The sequence below is a fragment of the Acartia tonsa genome, chromosome 2 (genome assembly GCF_053477335.1).
Source record: "Acartia tonsa isolate MP-2025a chromosome 2, ASM5347733v1, whole genome shotgun sequence".
NCBI classification, from domain to species: Eukaryota; Metazoa; Arthropoda; class Copepoda; order Calanoida; family Acartiidae; genus Acartia; species Acartia tonsa.
The window spans coordinates 22774985-22795970 of record NC_137261.1 but is presented as its reverse complement, the minus strand read 5'-3'; the positions used below and the strand labels follow the sequence as shown (position 1 = coordinate 22795970).

Below are 20986 nucleotides of genomic sequence, written 5' to 3'. Positions count from 1 at the left end.
CCAAGATATCCTTCAAATAGGATCTGTTACAGACACTAATGTTATGTATAGTTGACTGTACATTTTAGTTTTTTCAACAAAATCAATAGATGAGGGGCCAAAAAAATAGACTAAATCAGTAATAAACCTTGGGATAAACTAGACCTGTAGGACCTATATTCGCTAATAGACAAGAAAGAAAAAGTCATTTATATTACTATACGGACAGGAATATCCAATTGCTAGAGTATCTACGCTGCTAAAGATTAGTGTTCGCTATAGTGCATACGACCTTTCAAGATATACAATTTTACTTTCATTCTAACTTGAGATTAAATTCTTCTACAGAAATTGTAACATTTAAATTTGACTTTTTCATGTCAAAATAAAAAAAACAAGGATAACAACATTAATGAGTAGTGAAATGTAAAAAAATAAAGGTTGGACAAAAGGACAAAGTCATAGAGCATCTGTTCAGTGGTCATAAAATATTTATACAAAATTGAAAATCACGAAACCTTTAAACAAAAACTTTAAATATTAATATATTATCTCTGTCTTTTCCAGCATGACCGAAAACCAGATGACCAATAAAATTTTTATTGAATTTCGATTGGTTGGTTCATTAAGTTAGGTGTCCAAACGTTACAACCAGTAATTGTAATCTAAAGAAGGGAAAATTTTGTTTATCATCATTGGGGATGTACATGAATTTATCGGCCTTTGTCTTATCCCTTTAGATCTCTTGATATATTCACAAAAAATCTGGAAAACTGAAAAGGTACCATATCCTGGTTTTACTATGAGATTGATGAAAAAAAGATTATATCTTATAAAGCTTGACTACCATAATAGGAGCTTTGTTTTTATGACATATTCTAAATCAGTTTCTTGTACAAAAAAAGAGATGTCTAAATCTAAAAAAGTAAAGCTTTTAAAGCACAACTTATACAACTTTTAAATGTGTTCTTTAACTTAAAATTATATATAGCCCGAATTAAAAGAAATCAAAGTGTTTTGAGTTGAAAAATTAAGTTTTGCAAAATTAATAAACATACTTTTTAAAGAAGGTGTATCAACTTTTTCACTTTTTATTTAAGATAGCTAGCCGGCTCTTTTAGTAAGTAGTAGATGTAAAATTTTTCATAGAATTCAGATATGCAATCGGTTTTTTTGTAGACCTCTTATTTTTTAAGTAATTTAAGTTTTTTAAAAAAATAATTAAGTCGGTTTTAAGGTACTAAAACGCAACAAAATAAAAGAAGAAAATGGCCAGTATGAACAAAAATAGTAAGATCTTTAATTTGACACCTTACTTTTAAAATTCTGTTGAGTAATTATTGAAAAAATCAATTTTTTTAATCTCGGTTTAATAAAAACTTTAAACCTAAATATTTTATCAAACAGACATAAAAAATATGGGTTCATATATACCTTTAGAATCAGAAAAATATTACGAATCCATTCTAAGCGAAATTGAAAAAGTTTTAAAAAATTGTAATAAAAAAAATAAAAAGTTTATTTTAAGAATTGTAACTACTAAACTAGCCAATCACAAATCGCGAAAATTGACGAATCGCGAAGCTTAACCTATAAAGTTAACGAATAGAAATACCAAAAAAAAGGAGAACGTTCATACAATATATACAATAGATACTACAATAAATATAGTGATATTACAGATCATGTAAAGAATGAAAAATTATGAACAAATATGCATCAGTCTGTTTATAAACTTCAAAACAATGCAGTTAAAAATACATTATTGTTTCTTGTGTTTAAAAAATATCTGCTACATTGCATTGTCTTTTGTTTAGGTTCTGTTCAGGTTTTATTCAAGCTAACCCTTTAAAGCCGAAAATTAAAATTCTTAAAATAAACTTATAATTTTTATTTTAGTTTTATAAAAGTTTTTCAATTTTGCTTAGACTGGATTCGTATTATTTTTCTCATTCTAAAAGTATATATGAACACATACTTTTTATGCCTGTGAGAGGATATCTTTAATTTCAAAGTTTTGATTAATCCAAGGTTAACAAAATAGATTTTTTCAATAATTACTTAACAGAATTTTAAAAGTAAGGTGTCAAATTAAAGATCTTACTATTTTTGTTCATACTGGCCATTTTCTTCTTTTATTTTGTTGCGTTTTAGTACCTTAAAACCGACTTAATTATTTTTTTAAAAAACTTAAATTACTTAAAAAATAAGAGGTCTACAAAAAAACCGATTGCATATCTGAATTCTATGAAAATTTTACATCTACTACTTACTAAAAGAGCCGGCTAGCTATCTTAAATAAAAAGTGAAAAAGTTGATACAACTTCTTTAATAGTTATTTCTCGCATCGTATTATAAACGGCTTTCCGCGGATATAGAATGTACAATCATAAGATTAAAACCAGTTTTTTAGCCCCGAGGTGCCGTAGGCACGGTCAAAAAAAAACTGGTTTTAATCTTATGATTGTACATTTTTTTATTTGTAGAAAGCTGGATATAATACGATGCTAGACATAGTTTTTTCGTATGGATGAGAACCGGTTCCTATCCACCAGATTCGAATGAATACGAGAAAAAATATACTTGCACCTTATTTTAAATGAAGGCATTTCTTCTAAATTTACATTAAAATTAGAAATCTAAGTAATGAGAAAAAAGTTTTTTCTTGTAGTTTCTACTCCCTGAAATTAGATTAAATTATTAAAATATTCAGTGTTGATGACAGTATTACTGTTTTGTGTCTAGAACTTAATTCCATAAAAGGTTAAATCTATTTTTGATTATATAATTTTAATATTCATTTCAGTTATACTAATTTATTTATGCGTAAAAAAATGATTTTAAACAAATGTTGTCCTTTTTATTAGAGACTTATAGACTTTAAATGTGGTCTGACGTACGTACATACCTTGTAGAGTAGTTTTGCTACTAATTAATATCTTGGCCTCTATTAGAGATAGTTATCAATTGTAGTCTATATCCTAAGGGTAGATGAAGAGTTAGCTAAATAGTATTCAAATGATAAGAAATTAAAGGCCTCAGGGAAAGGCAATGATTGACATATTGAAATAATTATGCCAAGTAATATAAACAGTAATAAGGATCTTGCAAAGTAGATTATTAGAACAACGTATTAAAAAACGTATGTATAATTATTAGTGATGGCAATCCGTCGAATTTTTGGGCCGGATTCGGATTCCGGATTCTTAAAGAATCCTTCAAAAAAAGTAGCGATTCCTTGCGGATTCCGGATTCTTATTTTAGGCGGATTCCGGATTCGGATTCCGAATTCTAGCAATTTTTTAAAAGGATTTTTAAAATTAAAAAAAAAATTAAGTGCTACGTATGTTCTTGGTGTTCTCTATAATTCACTTCCGAGAATCGAACCAGATTTTAAAAGATATTAATTATTATATATAATGATGAAAATCTTTGCCTTCAATAAGGAGGAGTTGAAAGAAAAAACTCAAGACGCTAATTTTAGCCTACCAAATAAGAATCCGGAATCGGCTATTAAAAAACGGATTGGCCAAAAATTGGGCGGATTCCGGATCCGGATTGCAAACCCTAATAATTATATATATAAATAAATAAGCAGAGCAGCAATAAAATAGATTTAACAATTTTAAATGAAAAATGTCTTTGTTTAATTTCCAATTAAGTTGTCTGTGTTTAAAAATAGAAAGATAGCTTAAATACAAGAAAGTGGAAGTATAGCATCAATTAAGGAGTAGCTACGCAACTGCAAATTTCTGGACTTTTGTTATTAAATTGTTCCTTGTTCATTAATATATATATGTAATTATATGTCATATATATTGATGGAAATGTAACACTTACTTTAACTAATTACTTTTTACAATACGTGTGGCTTCGTCCCAAAAATATTTCTAGTTTCAAATGAAACTTTTATTTTCCAAGGGTTGTGATAGAGTTGTCGTTGTATATTTAAATCAACCGAATATTTTAAAACCTGTCATGATCTAATGCTGGTATTTTCTTTAAATTCTGGAATTATACTTGACATTGGTCTTAAACACAGACAGACATAAACATTAGATCTTTTCATGAAAATACCCACTTTCGAATTTCAATCTTCTGCTAACCTAAAAAGTTACTTTAGGGGCCTAGAAATATATGTACAAAATTTCAGCTCTCTATCTCTACTGGCGACCTAGCGCCAGGCATGTAAAATATCAACAGATAACGGTAGCACGGCGGTTTTAACAATATCTCAGTAATGTGCAGATTTTCAGCTCTTCTGCATATTTCAATTTAAACACATAAGGCCAAAGATATTATATCCAAAAAATCTTTTGTCAAAGTCTACACTAGACCTAGCGCCAGTCAGTTTTCTAAAATCATGCATTTTATACCTGTGAAAAATGAAATCGCCAGCGCTAGGTGTAGAGTAGACTTTGACAAAAGATTTTTGGGATATCATATCTTAGGCCTTATGTGTTTAAGTTGAAATATGCAGAACACCTAAATTCACCTTCCAAGCCATTCTCTAAGCATTTTAATTTTTTTTTAGAAATAACGGGATTTCAAAACTGCCTTTTGAAAAGGCCTAAAAAATATCTTTTTTTGTCCCTTTTTTCACTGTATATAGTTACAACTTATTAAGATATTATTCTCAGTTAAAAAAAAATTGGCGCTTCCAGCACCAAAACCGGCAAAAACAGGCAGTTAAATTTCTGAACCCCTACTTAACCCCCTGACAGACCCCCCCTCTATCTCGGCTCCTGTTACAGATAGAGACGTAAAACTTTTTTCTGGTTGTTCATGTGTATTTTTAGAGAATTGCTTTTTCTAGTCATAGCGGTCAGACCGCTCATTATCCACTTTTTAGCGTCCAGCCGCTAAATATTAAAACAGCTGTAGAGCGGCCAATTTTAAAGCTAAGAAAACCAAATTTTATGACAAATTATTATTTTTTATAATAAAAAAATACCTTTTTTGACCATCGCCGAAAAACGACAAATAACGGAAACCGCCAATTTTGGCGGTAAAACGGCCAATTTTAAAGCTAAGAAAACCAAATTTTATGACAAACTATTATTTTTTATAATAAAAAAATACCTTTTCTGATCATCGCCAAAAAATGACAAATAACGGAAACCGCCAATTTTGGCGGTCAGACGGCGGTTGGCGGCGCTAAATAATAGTTTTATCTGTTTATAGTTACAACTTTTTGAGATATTATTCTCAGTTAAAAAAAAAAATTGGCGCTTCCAGCACCCAAACCGGCAAAAACAGGCAGTTAAACTTCTGTATCCCTACATAACCCCATAACAGACCCCCCTTTATCTCGGCTCCTGTTACAGATAGAGACGTAAAACTTTTTTCTGTTGGTTCATGTGTATTTTAAGAGAAAATTACTTTTTCTAGTCATAGCGGTCAGACTGCCTCTTATCCGCTTTTTAGCAGCCAGCTGCTAAATATTAAAAAAGCTGTAGAGTGGCCAATTTTAAAGCTAGGAAAACCAAATTTTATGACAAGCAATTATTTTTCATAACAAAAAAAACAACAAATAACGGAAACCGCCAATTTCAGCGGTAAAACGGTTGTTGGCGGCGCTAGTTTTATCTGTTTATGATCACAATAAAGACTACATACAAAAATTGGCTGGTCTAGAGCTGTTTTAGAATTCCGCTACTGGCAGCTTAAAAACGGCAAAACTACAGGTAGGAAATAAAAAATCAGTTAAAAATCGGTCAAGGAGTGGCCAAACGGTCATGGCCTTACGGAAGTTCATTATTACTCAAGAATTAATATATATTTTAAAAAAAATTGAATTGATTTGAAGCTTACATGGACTGCCGCCACTGGCTGCGGTCAGCTGGAAACAACAGCTGATTTAAAAAAAAAAATTAATATGTCATGTAGGCATGTAAGATAAGCTTAATTTTACAATTTTAAGTCTATGAGTAAAAAAATAAATACACTGGAGCCATTCAAAGTTATTTGAAGACTAGGAGGATTATATCCTGCTGGATCATACCTGAACACCTAATTTTCATCTTATTTTTTACTAAGGTTGATTAAATATTACAAAAGTAATTACAAGAGAGTTGTCCTTACTTCTGATCTTAGAGCTTTGTCTTTATGGATGTTGTTATCCTATTTTTAGTAGCGAAGCTACTCTATAATTCACCTTGTCCGTCCGTCCGTCAGTCCGTAACGCTATGGGGGAAATGGGATTTACTCAGCTCCTGTAAAAGGTAGAATGCTGAAATTTTTTGACAACGTTCCCATCATTAAGGAGCACAATTAATTATAAAACATCGATGGCGATAGGACCACTTTTTAGCAGGTTTTAGGCTATTTTTGTATTTTTCACATTTTTCTCCATATCTTCAGTGTTTATGGTGCGATTTTCAAAATTTTTTCAGTTATAGATATTAACATTAAATTTCCAGTTGTTTAAAGAAAACAACTATGCAGGTTAGACTGCCTTTAAGCAGGTTTTAGGCTATTTTTGTATTTTTCACATTTTTCTCCATATCTTTGGTGTTTATGGTCCGATTTCCAAAAATTTTTAGTTATAGATATCAAAATTAAATTTCCTGTCCTTTAAAGAAAACAACTATGACAGCCAGACTGCCTTTCAGCAGGTTTTAGGCTATTTTTGTATTTTTCACATTTTTCTCCATATCTTTGGTGTTTATGGTACAATTTTCAAAATTTTTTCAGTTATACATATCAAAATTAAATTTCCTGTTGTTTAAAGCAAACAACCATGACGGTTAGACTTCCTTTTTGCAGGTTTTTGGCTATTTTTAAATTTTTCTATATCGTTGATGTATATAGTCCGATTTTCCAAATTTTATTAAGTTAAGGATTTAAAAATTAAATTTCCTGTCGTTTTAAGAAAACAAGAATGGCGGTCAGACTGTCTTTTAGCAGGTTTTTGCTATTTTTATATGTTTTACATATTTCCCCATATCTTTGGTGTTTTTGTCCAATTTTAAAACTTTTTTGGGATATCAGTATCAAAATAATTTTTCCCATTGTTATGAGCATCTTTTATGTTTTATGTAATTTATTTTGACCATCATCATTATACAAAATAAAACAGGGTTTCTTGTTTATTTTCTCCAATAAATCAATTAATGAATACACTTTAAATATACGTATATGATTTTTTTGTGCTTCGCTACTTATGGATGTTGTCATCCTTGTTTGTCTGTATTTAATCACTTATTAATGTTGTCATCATTGTCATATTATTTGATAAAAATATCAATGCTTTACAAATAAAATTTATAGAGAAGATCATCTTGATGTTTTTAATAATTAGATTTGTATATTTTGATTTTGTTGTTAACCCTTCGTAGACAAATTGATAATATTTCTAAATGTTATTTTTTTTAAATTGTCTGCGTCTGGCATCTGACTAAAATAAAAATCTATTACATTAGTTTAAACAATTAACTGTCTTGACCCTTTCCAGACCTTAATCAGCCAATTTTTGTATGTAGTCTTTTATTGTGATCATAAACAGCTAAAAATATTATTTAGCGCCGCCAACCTCCGTTTTACCGCCAAAATTGGCAGTTTCCGTTATTTGTCGTTTTTAGGCGATGGTCAAAAAAGGTATTTTTTATTATAAAAAATAATAGTTTGTCATAAAATTTGGTTTTCTTAGCTTTAAAATTGGCCGCTCTACAGCTGTTTTAATATTTAGCGGCTGGACGCTAAAAAGCGGATAAGGAGCGGTCTGACCGCTATGACTAGAAAAAGCAATTCTCTAAAAATACACATGAACAACCAGAAAAAAGTTTTACGTCTCTATCTGTAACAGGAGCCGAGATAGAGGGGGGGTCTGTCAGGGGGTTAAGTAGGGGTTCAAAAGTTTAACTGCCTGTTTTTGCCGGTTTTGGTGCTGGAAGCGCCAATTTTTTTTTAACTGAGAATAATATCTTAATAAGTTGTAACTATATACAGTGAAAAAAGGGACAAAAAAAGATATTTTTTAGGCCTTTTCAAAAGGCAGTTTTGAAATCCTGTTATTTCTAAAAAAAATTTAAATGCTTAGAGAATGGCTTGGAAGGTGAATTTAGGTGTTCTGCATATTTCAACTTAAACACATAAGGCCTAAGATATGATATCCCAAAAATCTTTTGTCAAAGTCTACTCTACACCTAGCGCTGGCGATTTCATTTTTCACAGGTATAAAATGCATGATTTTAGAAAACTGACTAGCGCTAGGTCTAGAGTAGACTTTGACAAAAGATTTTTTGGATAAAATATCTTTGGCCTTATGTGTTTAAATTGAAATATGCAGAAGAGCTGAAAACCTGCACATTACTGAGATATTGTTAAAACCGCCGTGCTACCGTTATCTGTTGATATTTTACATGCCTGGCGCTAGGTCGCCAGTAGAGACAGAGAGCTGAAATTTTGTACATATATTTCTAGGCCCCTAAAGTAACTTTTTAGGTTAGCAGAAGATTGAAATTCGAAAAAGGGTATTTTCATGAAAAGATCTAATAAACATAGGTAGTTTAGATCATCCATATTAGCAAAAAAATAGAGACAAATAGTTCTGTGAAATAGGAAGGAAAAACTAATGCATGATATTTTAGTTAATTTTCTTTATTAAGAAATGAATAGAAGAAGCATAAAATACAGTTTTTTTCCTATGTAGATTAGATACAACAAGCTCATGATATTTTAATTTTAAATACAACAGTAAATAATACCCTAGGAGAATACAGTTAAAACTGATCGATAGGGCGTAAGTGACGGACGTTTACAGGTCTAAACTAAAAATTAGCTTCGCTGTTTGATATTTAATTTTAAGAGCAATTGTTTTCTGGATATTTTTCTTTTAATTGATGGCCAAACTATTTTTAGAGACACATGTGTGGCCAATGCGCCAGAAAAGGGCGCCAAATCGTCTTCCCTCGACCCGTGCCATGACATACCTGGGCTTTGTAAGTACCTGAGGTGAGCGAGTGTGAGTGTGTTTGCGTGTGTGTGACAAGGCATGTGAATCAGGGTGTTCCAAATCTACTGAATTAGGAACGCCCTTAAGTTTTATTTTTTTTTATTGTGTGGCGTGTTTGAGTGATGTATTGGCATGTTTTATTTTAAAGAAAGGACGATTGGCTTTCTTAGAAGTTTTTTAATAAATCTCTTTAAGTCAAAAAACTTTATTTTTGGTTTTAAACATTTTTTGCCTTTAGAGGGCTTAGTTCCAACCATAGAAATAAACAAAAATGCTAGTATTCTAATCCAGCTGTTTTAGATGTATTAAGTAACACATGGACAAACAGAAACATCCAAATACTTTTATAAATTGAAATATGATAAACAAATTATTCAATTTGATAAAACGACAAAATCTTATTTTAAAAAAAGTGTATAAAAGGAAGACTAGATATTATCTTTGAATTTATTGATGCATAGAAAAGTATACACACAATAAACAAGAACTGTATTTCAGTTACTAGCGGTTGCGCCCTTATCATCTAGGCTTTGAAAGGGGAAATTGGTAGTATACAATAACCGAAAATTATCCCAAATCCTAAATCTAATAATAGAATAGCCAAAAATAACTGATCGGTGAGATTTTTATGGACAAACAAAAATCCTTGTTACTTGAGGAAATATTATGTTATTTCCAGTTTGCTATTCAGAAACTTGAAAGACTGACATGTAAACTATAGAGAAGCTGCGCTCTTAATGAGAGCGTGGGATAATAACATTGGGGTGTGAGATATTTTCATTGTAGAACAGGGCAGAAAAAAGTTTATAAGAAATAATTTAGTGTTTATCAACTGTTGAAAAAAATATGTAACATCTTCCCAGCAGAGCAATTTCTTTCTAGACTGATTAACTCATATTTCCTTTAAATGAAACTAACGGTTACGCCCCTAGCATCTAGTGGCGCTGTATTTGAAGGGGCAGAGAGGGGATAGAAAAAAAGCTAAAGACTATCCAAATACACATCTAAAAATTTAAAAGCCTAAACCAACAAAGAACCTAAATAAATCCTGTCTAAAATTGATAACTCATTCTGTGCCTTGGTCATTGAGATCTTAAGCTTCTGCCAAAAAAATCTGTTTTAAATAATAGTATAATGATACAAGAACAAATATTAAAAAATATAATAATATATTCTATATATTGCAATGCTACTTATGAACATGATTACTTTTTTTTTCAGAACACTTACCCCTCCCCTTGGGTTCAAATATTTTAACGTATGAATGGGGAGGGCGTTTTATGCATATTCTCCTTCCTGCTTTCTAAAAATCCTTTTTTTACGAGAAAGGTTCAGGGAGGAAGGGAACAGTTTGCTGTTTATTACACTAGTCCCCAAAGTTTTATAATAACATTTTCTTACTCGTTCCCTAAATAACTTAAGGGAATTTAGATTGGCTGGTTCATTATGTTATGTTGAGTGTCCAAATGTTTCAACCACTAATTGCTTTCTGCAGAAGGGGGCAATTTTGTGTAACATCATTGGGGATGTATATCAATTATTCACCTTAGGTACCCGGAAGGTGGTAGTATTTCCCTTTCTCTTGAATAGAAGAAAACTACATTGTATGTGGGTGAAAACATTAGATCGTAGGAGAAATTATTTTTTAAATCAGGGACCTGAAGGTATAGGACAATGGACTATAAATTGATGTACATCTCCAATGCAATGATATACAAAATTACTATTTTTGTAGATTATAGTTAGAGGTTGAAATTTTGGGATACTCCTGGTTTGAACTAAACCATCAAAATTTAATAAAAGTATCAAAAGTTTTTAAGTTCTTAAATAAAATACAAGGCCACATTATAAACATGATTTTTAGTCGAAACGCTCTGAAAATATAAAAAAACTGATCAAAATTACTTGGTCTTGTATATAAATTATCATTTCTTATCTTCATCTAATTTGAGAGTTAAAATTTGAAACCTACACAAAGTAAATCTGGCTGGGTAGGAAATAAGTTTAATAAGGAAGAAAGTAAACATGAACTATCCATCCTATCATATAAAGTAGTAAGTTCTTTTGTCTTTAGCTCAGGATTTTGAAAACTACTAAACTGATCGAGTTCTCCATTATATTTATAGGGTTCATATAGGTTCTAGAATGGATTTAGGCATTAGATTTTTAGATTCTTGGATGGTTTTAGGCTGTTTTTTTCCTACACCTTTGAATACAGAGCAGATGCTAGTGACATAGCTGCAAGTTATTTAAAAAAGACTAAAAAACAAGAATGGCTAAATCCATTTGAAAAAAAGGCTAAGCTCAATAATATAACAATAAGAAGCACAGGCGAGAAAATGGGAATAAAAAGTAAGCATTACAGATAGACAGTCCCAAAATTTCAAACCATCCTTTTAAATTTATTATATAATTTGTAAGAATGAAAATGCACAAATAATAATATACACTGAGTAGGATGATTTTTCAATTGGAGGTATAAACAACAATCACATTTAGATAACGAAAACTCATCTTTTTATTAATTCTATCATGTTAAATATAATAGAATGGGTATACATATCAATATAGTTGCTACACTTTTAACATTGTTCCTTATCATTACGAGAATCTTCTTACATGGTTTTACAGTTATAGGCCGATTTTGACATGCCTAAAATTACATGTAAAAAGGAAAGAATAAACATTGTTATGAAGTAGTTACGCTACTAATAAAAATGCATAACAGGTCCTCGAATAATTATCCAAGCGACAAAACTTTTTTGAAGGTTAAAATTGAACAAAAGAATATTTTTTGACAAGTCATATACACAAAAGTTGTTTTCATTCATAGTCTACCAGTATAGTATATGTAACTTAATATCTATATCAAAGTAGAAACTAGTGGCCAAGTCCTCAGCTTCTGGGTGCATCATACACAATTAATATTGCCTTCATCAGACTAGATTGTAAATTTGACATTATTCGAATTTGAATTTAACATTTTTTACTTAAGAAAATTATTTTACAATAAAAAAATCTTTTTTTATTTTGTAAATTCAACTTCTACTTAGGTCTAGAAGCTGCGCCCCTATCAATTAGCTGCCCAATATTGATAGGGTTTCAAAAAAAATTATAAAACCTTACCCGTAACTCTGTATATAAAACACTTAATCAATTCAGCATTTATACTACTTTATATAACAGGATTGACTATTAAGTAAAGTCTATCTACTTATGTTTATATATATTAACTTAAAACCCAATCTAATCATATAATGGACATACTTAATTTTACATTTGACATGGACATTTTGCATCGTTTATCAAATATTTTTAGTAGCGCAGCTACTCACCATTTTTTTGTCTGTATCCTGAAAGTAAGCAATATAAATATGCTACACATTTTCTGGATTATTACTGTATTGATTTTTTAAAAAGAATAGTTGTTATTGTATTATAGACAGCTTTCTGCGTATAGTAAAATGAAAACTTATTCGATGAAAACCAGTGCCGAAGTGGTTTCATTTTTATTTTAATATTAGTGTTATAATATAAAATGTTTTAATTTAGGAAAAATCCTTAAAAAGACCATTAACACCATTTTGTTGTCTTTTTTTTATAAAGGAAGTTTATAAATACGAAATTTGGCATGAAATGAAACCAATTAAAATTTTTTGTTGATAACAATTAACCCCAATAAAACCATGAAGAAAGGTTCTTAAGATTGTATAAAGATGTTTTTTTTTAATTCGTAGTTATTTTAAAACTTGGGAATTGCTGTATGTCTAAATAAGTTATCATAATTAGCATAACAGTATTCTTTTTAATTTAAAAAGATAGTAAACAAGGATATCAACATCCATAAGTAGCGATGCACAAAAAATTAAATTGGGCAAATGCATAAAAGAAATAAATCATAGAAAACTTCAAAAATATTAATTCTTAAGCAGAACCGACAGATCGACGGGTAAAGTAAATTTTATACCTAATAATTAGTTTCAGAAATCTTCACCCAAATTGCAGCGTCCTATTTCAAATAGCATACGTGAAAAATCACTATTCAACCATAGCGAAACGGCCGGACTGAAGGACATACAGATCGACCCTAATTATAGATAAGCTGGGCTATTAATAATAATTATTATTAAAAACATATTTATTGTGACAAATTTTGTAAAATTTGTCAAATTCTTAACAGGTGTGTTTAGGAAAGTTTGGTTAAAAGCAGGGAGGGAGGGGACATTGGACTGGAAATTACGCTGGTACCCAATGACTTCTTATTGTTAAGTTAAAAACTTTGGGTACTTCTATGGAAAACTTTAATGTAAAAATTTTCCATCTATAGTTTTATTCTACAGAAGGAACTTAATCGCTATTTGGTTTTTGCATTATTTCATCGTTAATTGTCTTATCCCTTAAGATCCCTGCATTAAAATTTAGAAGCAAAAGTTGTCCTTTCAAGCATACTTAACGGGGTCAACAACATACACATACACACACATACAAACACACACACACACATACACACATGCACAAACAAACATACACAGACACAGAATTACACTAAATCTTTTGCTCATAATATACACTGAATATCACAAACACATTTATTAACAAGGTATACACAGAAAATATTTATAAATACTCACACATAATACACACACAAACACACACACAAACACACACACAAACACAGAAACAGAATTACACTAAATCTTTAGCTCATAATTTACACTGAATATCACAAACACATTTATTGACAAGGCATACCCAGAAAGTATTTATAAATACTCACACATAATACACACACAAACACACATACACACACGAACATAACCTACAGAATTACACTAAATCTTTTGCTTATAATTTACACTGAATATCACAAACACATTTATTAACAAGGTATACACAGAAAATATTTATACATACACACACACACACACAAATACACATAACCAATAGAGTTTTAACTGAATATCTCATATTAACAACATATTCACAGGATGATAAATTGATGTACACCCCTACGGGAAATTATTGGTCAAGCAGTTCAGTTACTCGTTTGAACCAAGCCATAAGTTTTAACAAAATTATCCAATGTTTTAGTCATAGAATTGGTGAAACATAATATTTGATAAATTATTATTTGATTTGATATTTTTTTGAAAGGTTGCGTGATTGATTTAAATAAAAATATATCTAACAATTATTTTTTATTTTAGACGTCACAAATGTCGGCACAACCCCGGAGGCGGGGGAGGGAAGAGCCAGATCTTGCCGCTGGAAGATGGCCGGGGAAATATTGTTGGAGAGTATATGACTAAAGAAGAGAAAGCTTCTTTCCAGCTTCGTCATGCCCAGGTAAATAATAGTTGACTGGATTCTAAAGGAACAAGACAATGGACGATAGATTGATATATATCGTCAATGATTACCTATCAATTGCCTTATATGAGGGAGGATTTTGTCCACGACACTTTAACAACTAAGGATAAACAAGGGGATCCAATCTCTACTTTTATGTCCAAACACAAGGGGAATTTGGTTAAGTAACACCTATCAGACAACTATCTCATTGAATTCACAACCTGGAAGTCCTTACAGCGCCTATTTTGAGCCAAGGCATTGCCCCTGCTCTAACTATTAATGTCGCACATCTGAATACAGAAGGAACCATTTTTAACGTCTAAAGTTATTTAGCAGTGTTGAGGCTAGATTCAAAACTATCACCAATGATGCTAAGCAAAATTTCCCCTTTTGTAGAATTGAACACTAGGTTTTGAACCAACCAAAAAAATTAAATAAAAGTACCCAAAGTTTTTGACCCAACGCTCGAGATAACGTGATTATAAAACTTGCAGAATATTTTACAGCCCCTTTCCTCCTTGGATAATTTTGTACTTACCATCAATAATTACTTTTTCAATTGGCAAATATTATTGGAGGGGTCTTTAGTTCAGTTTTTTCACTGTCCAAAGGTCTTTTGATGTAAAAAAAAAAAATCTTGATACCTTTTGCATTTCTTATCTTATTTAAATATGATAACAAAATTAAAGATATATTTGTTATAGGCTGAGGCAAAAGAAGCTGTATTTGTATCTGAGATGAGAAAGCTGTCCGCGTCTGGAGCCGCTGCCCAATCAAGTGCCATAGTCCAAGCAGCTGCTGCCAGCGAGGTAGCCACTAGCAGCTCCACAACTGCTTATATGTCATCTGCTACTGAACAAAAGAGCAGCTACCAACAAGAGTCAAAAAGCAGTTATTCCGAGGAAGCATCCATGTCAATGCAACAGTCATCATCATCAAGTGCACAACAATCATCAACATCAACAGCAGGAATAGTCGCATCCAATGTTGTCATTGGTTCAGCCAGTTCAGCTTTCCGCCCAATCAAGCCTAGTTCCTCAACAACTCAGCTAGCTGTGGCGGCTAGCAAAGAGGAATCATCAACAGCTATGCAGCAGAGCAGCAGCACAAGTGTGCAGCAGCAGTCAATGGAGCAGTCTAGCAGCTCTATGGCGGTTGCAACCAGCAGCTCTAAGATGGAATCCATGAAGAGTCAGCAGAGAATGAGCTCCAGTCATCAAGTGGAGTCCAGTTCATCACAGCAAATGGAGTCTAGCCATTACATGTCCTCCAGTTCGTCCAGACAGGTCCAGGAGTCCAGTCAGAAAAGTATCAGCCAGATTCAGTCTCAGGTAAACTCTTTTTTATTAGTAGCTCAGTAAATATATAGCTAGGCTGTGATTTTACGTATACCTGTCGGCATATTTAAATAACTACTAAATTAATTTTATTTGTTAATTAACAGATTGAAAAATATAAAAAGAATTTAATAACCTATAAAGTAACTATTGACAATACTATAATAGTTATTTCTCGCATCGTATTATAAACAGCTTTCCGCGGATATAGAATATACAATCATAAGATTAAACCAGATTTTTTAGCCCCGAGATGCCGAAGGCACGGGCTACAAAAACTGGTTTTAATCTTATGATTGTACATTTTATATTCGTAGAAAGCTGGATATAATACGATGCTAGACATAGTTTTTTCGTATGGATGAGAACCGGATCTAATCCACCGGATATTAATCGGTTTCGAATAAATACGAGAAAATATTTTTACTGTAAAATTTTAGTTCAATCTTTTTATAATAAAACTGTTGTTTCACGTTAGCCAAGATATTTTATATCACTAATGATTTTTTTGTCTTAACAGTTGTATATTATCATACTGTTCTAATAGAATAATGATTCATATTCATAATTTTTAGATGGACACATCTAAGACAGTATCAACAGTTGGAGCAGCTGCCTCAATAAGCTCAACAGCTGTCACAATGGAGTCATCATCCAAGCAAGCTGAAGCTCTGGCAGCTAGTGAACAGCTGCTAAGAAGCTCAAAACAGCTTGCTGAAACCTCGCCTTTGGTCAAGAGAAGATCCCTTTCAAGGTTTGAATCAGTTTAACTTTATGGATGATAAAGAAATTTCTATAGTAGTTTCAAGCTAATGTCTGGACTTGACTTGTAGTATGGAACTTTTTTTCTTGAATTTTAGTTTTTGTTTTTCTTGAAATCTAATGTGATCTTATTTTGCAGAGACAGAAGAGGAGATGTGACGAGCATGCTGGACGCCAAATCCGCCGCCATCCAACAGGAGATTACCTCCATGGAGGCCAGAAACAACGCCAGCACCAAGCTGGACTCAGCAGTCATCAGTTCCGGCTCCATCCGTCGCGACTCAGGCCAGGAACTTGCCTCGTCCACAAAGTTTCTGTCGTCTTCCAGTGCAACAGCAGCTGCCGAACAAAAGTCGTCTTTTCACATGGAGAGCAGCTCTTCTACCACAGCTCAACACGTGGAACAGTCTGCGTCTGTGAGCAAAACTGCTATGGAAGCTTCTAGCAGCAGTAAGTCTGTTCAACAGCACTCTTCAACTGCTGTTATTTCAAGTGGTAAGTGCAGAATTTTTAATCAGGGCTAATATTCAGAAATAATTGTTGGAGTGACTGAGCTGCAATTATCAATTTGTAAAAAATGTATTCTACCTCTGTAATCTCAGACACATGACATGAACAACGCACTAAACAATAAACATAGGATACTAATTAGAATATAATAAGATACTTATGATAGTAGAGATTGTTAAAAAAACTCAAAAATTCAAAATATTATGATTATTAATGAAATATGATATCACATTAATGAAATAATCCAAGTTGGTTAGGGAAGTTGGTTGCTAATTAATTTTTCAAATTAAAACTTGGCAGCCACTAATCCTGGTGTGCTATACCTACCACCAAAGTGTCCTAACTGCTAAGTGATCATCACAATAGCACAAATTTAATGATTTCTTATGGATTAGAAGTAAATTGGATGGGCTTTAATTTTTGAACTGGTGGAAAATGAAACAAAGTTGACAACATTCATAAAAGCGAAGCTAAACAGCTATCTGACATTTGTACAAACCTCCAATAACAATTATTAAGTTAAGATGTATGAGTCAGAGAAGGTACTTATAGCTCAAAACACTTTACCCTATCGGTCTAGGAATAACCACTGTAAGATAATAGATAATTTTATCACGTAAAATTTATCACGTAAATTTTAAAATTGAATGTACCGACTTTCAGATAATAATTATAGAATTGCTCATTTTTCTAAATTTTTCTCAATGGAATATAAACATCAAGCAAAATTTCAATCAATTTTGTAACTTTTCATATCCTTACAAATATCTTTTTATCTAGTAACTAACTCTGTTCGTCTTGACCTTTGATATATATCTAGGATTAAAGTTAAGACACCATGGGTCTTTGCCAGGGAGCTTAAGGTATAAGACAATTCATGATAAATAAATATACATCACCAATGATATTAATCAAAATTAAATCTTCTGTAGATTTAAATATTTGTTAAAAAACACCACTTGATTCGAACCAAAATTCAATGAAATACCCAAACTAATTAGATAGCATGGTAATAAAACTATGGGTACCCGTGTAAGTTACAGTACAATGTCCCCTGACTCCCTGGTCGATGCTGAATCTTTCCGTTATTTTTTCTTGTAAATTTTATTTCTATTTTTCACATCATTTCCTTGTCATAAGAATTTCTAACTTCTAACGGATAGCTTTTTTCGTTAATTTAGGCATGTTAGAATTGTCCTATCAATTTCAAACTTTGCATGGTGATTCCTTTAGTAGTTAGGTACGATTTAGAAAGCGTAGCAACTCTATAATCATTACAAGAATGTCCGTACGTCCATTTTAAATATTTAGATTTTTTTTACTTTTTTAACAACAATTTTTTTTGTGATCTAATCATCCGATTGATCTGATTTTTGGTATGTTTATTCCTGGGACAAAAAAGTATAATGTTTCAAGCAAAGCAACTCTTTAATCAAGTCCTAAAAATGTAAGTATGTCCATATAAACATTATCCTGTATCAAGCAGTTTTTAAAAACAAATTTACACTTACAATTTTGCTTCAACTCTTATACATTTATATTCTGATTATTTAGTTCTGACACTATATAAGTGTTAAAGTCCGTTTGTCCTACAGTTTCAGTGCTTCACTTTTATGGATGTAGGCATCCTTGTTTTTCACATCATTTCCTTGTCATAAGATTTTCTAACTCTTCATGACGCTTCTAGTGGCTCCGTCTCTAGTCAAGCGTAAAACCTACCCAGGACAAATATTAACTTCTCTAATAGGTCCAGCCGTTTAAGATATCTTACTAGACATATACACATATTAAGCTTCCTAGGAGAGTATAAAGTATAATGGTAAAATTTGAAACCTAAAGTTTTAGTACCACTAATAGAAATATTTATATAGACAAATAGGGTTAACACACACACACACACAAGATTCTCTGAAGTTACTTTAAAGCTCTTCAGAAACTTGCTCTGTCTCCGATGCGACACTTTCCTACCACTTCAAAAGTTTAAAAACCTTATAGTATTTGGATCACAGCAGATTTCTAGGCCTCGTTAGGCTGATATTCAATTGTGATACTGCCCAATGAAATAACCATAGGAAAGACTGGTTTCAGAGACTAGACGGAAAATAGACGAGTTGGGTTTAAGAGGCAAAAGGTATCTTTTTCTCTCTCTCTCTCTCTTTCTCTCATTATCTCTCGCTCTCTCTTTTTCTTTCTCACCCTTTCTCTTTTCGCTCTCTCTCTCTCTCAGCCCTTTTTCTCCTTTCTTTATTTTTCTGTATTCACCCTCTAAATAAGTATGTGTACCCATATGTCTGTGTATGTGTGTGTGTGTATGTGTGTGTGTGTGTGTGTTATACACAGAAGGTCTAAATCTTTAGTTTAGTCCCCCATGTGTCCTGGTCGGAGCCAAAGCCCTCCTTCAAAATTCTCCGCCAGGTTTTGAATGAAGATTTAACAAACAATAGGTGATCAAAATATTTAGTTTAAGAGCTTTATAGATCTGTTCATTTTAACAGGAATTGAAGATTTGCTGTTAATTATTATATTAAGATAATGATAGTTAAAGCATTGTCATTTATATGTCAAAAAAATTTAATTTTAAAAAATCGTTAAAAGAAACCTAAATCTATTCGAGGACCAATAGAATACCTAATAAAAAATAATTTGCTTAATTTTTAAAAAATCGGATTATATTATATAATTTATTAAATCCCCCCCCCCCCCCCCCTAGTTTTAATATATTCTGTTTTATTTGCTGCTTTTGATTTGGAAGGCCTATTTCTTTCTTACTTTTCAACAAAGTATAAATGTCCATCTGTCTATAACCTAAGAATTTGCTGACAATGTGATCCAAATGAATTCTACTTTTCATGGAATATACATTCCTTCTAGTCATACTATGGTTTTGTGTTCTTATAGTAGGCTAATGGCGAAGCCAACAGGTTCTATCAAAACAGATCTATTTTTGGTTTTAACATTATGTGTTTAATGTTATACAACTAAGCATTTAAATATTCAGTAATAGAGAAAAACTTTTGTGAAACTTTTTGGAAACATTCAAACTTAATAGCCATATGTGTTCATTTCATATACTTACTTCTGTATAATTTTGAAATCAGTCCAAAAATAATTAAGGATAATACCAGTCGTTAATAAAGTTAACATGGACGTACTTTCATTTTGAGAGGTAATTCTAGAGATGTTAAGCTTATTTTATTGTGGCTAATTGTCCTAGGAATTATCATGATTAAAAATCGACATAAATGGATGATTATCACAATAAGAGTTACATACAAACGTACATGCTTACGGATAATCAAACAAAGTGAGTAAAATTTATCATTTACTCAAAAAAAAAAGAAAGGAAGTGAAGAGATGGGGGGAGTTTTAACTCACATCACTTGCAGAAAAATAAATTTAGCATGGCTATCCACTCTGGTCCAGAAAGTTCATAAATCATTGCTTTAAAATTGTTTGGACATCCCATTTAGCAAAATAAGAATTCCGATTTATTTTTAGAATTTTTTATTTGCAAAAACCTGTCCGTCTGTCTGTCTGCCTGTCCTTAATGTTAACTAACATAAATAACACTTAATAAATAAGATTTATGTATCTTTTATTTTATATTAGACTAGCGGCTTCGCCCCTAGCCTCTAGGGGCTGTGCCCCAAGAGGAAATAAAAAAATTATGTGAGTATGGAAATCATTACATCTTCTAATACCTACACAGCCAAAAAAATTACGAATGAATCGCCAATCCCAGCTGAAAAAATTGCGAATGAGTCGCCAATTTTCGCGAATAAATGGCGAATTCGCAAAATATATGCAAAACAAATTCTGAAAAAAATTGTAGGGGGGTATTGTTTTTTTTTTGGGAGGTTGGAGGTGTCCCCCCCCCAAAAAAAAAGAAAGAAAATAGCTTAAAACCACCACAGGACCAGTAGGTATATTCCCTGAAAGTAGAATCCAATCGGTTCAGTGGTTACCTAGATCTTAAGAGACGAACGGACAGACAAATAGACGGACGTACAGGCGGACAGACATCATTCTACTTTGTGTTATAGATTACTGTTTAATAGTTCTCATCTATAATTGTGTAAGCATTTGCAAA

At 31.8% G+C, this 20986-nt stretch overlaps 1 protein-coding gene across 5 annotated transcripts in view; it reads left to right on the top strand.

The window, feature by feature from the left end:
* Positions 1 to 20986, top strand: part of LOC145307041 (uncharacterized) — a 134767-nt gene that overhangs the window by 46173 nt on the left and 67608 nt on the right. For 4 of the 5 annotated variants that reach the window (XM_080149390.1, XM_080149407.1, XM_080149396.1 and 1 more), the window contains exons 2-5: positions 14143 to 14281; positions 14992 to 15618; positions 16200 to 16378; positions 16526 to 16881. In XM_080149390.1, coding sequence (XP_080005516.1) covers positions 14143 to 14281; positions 14992 to 15618; positions 16200 to 16378; positions 16526 to 16881 — 1301 coding nt within the window. Of the gene's footprint in view, positions 1 to 14142; positions 14282 to 14991; positions 15619 to 16199; positions 16379 to 16525; positions 16882 to 19274; positions 19341 to 20986 lie in introns of those variants that run through there. The other variant, XM_080149403.1, reaches the window with a different exon arrangement.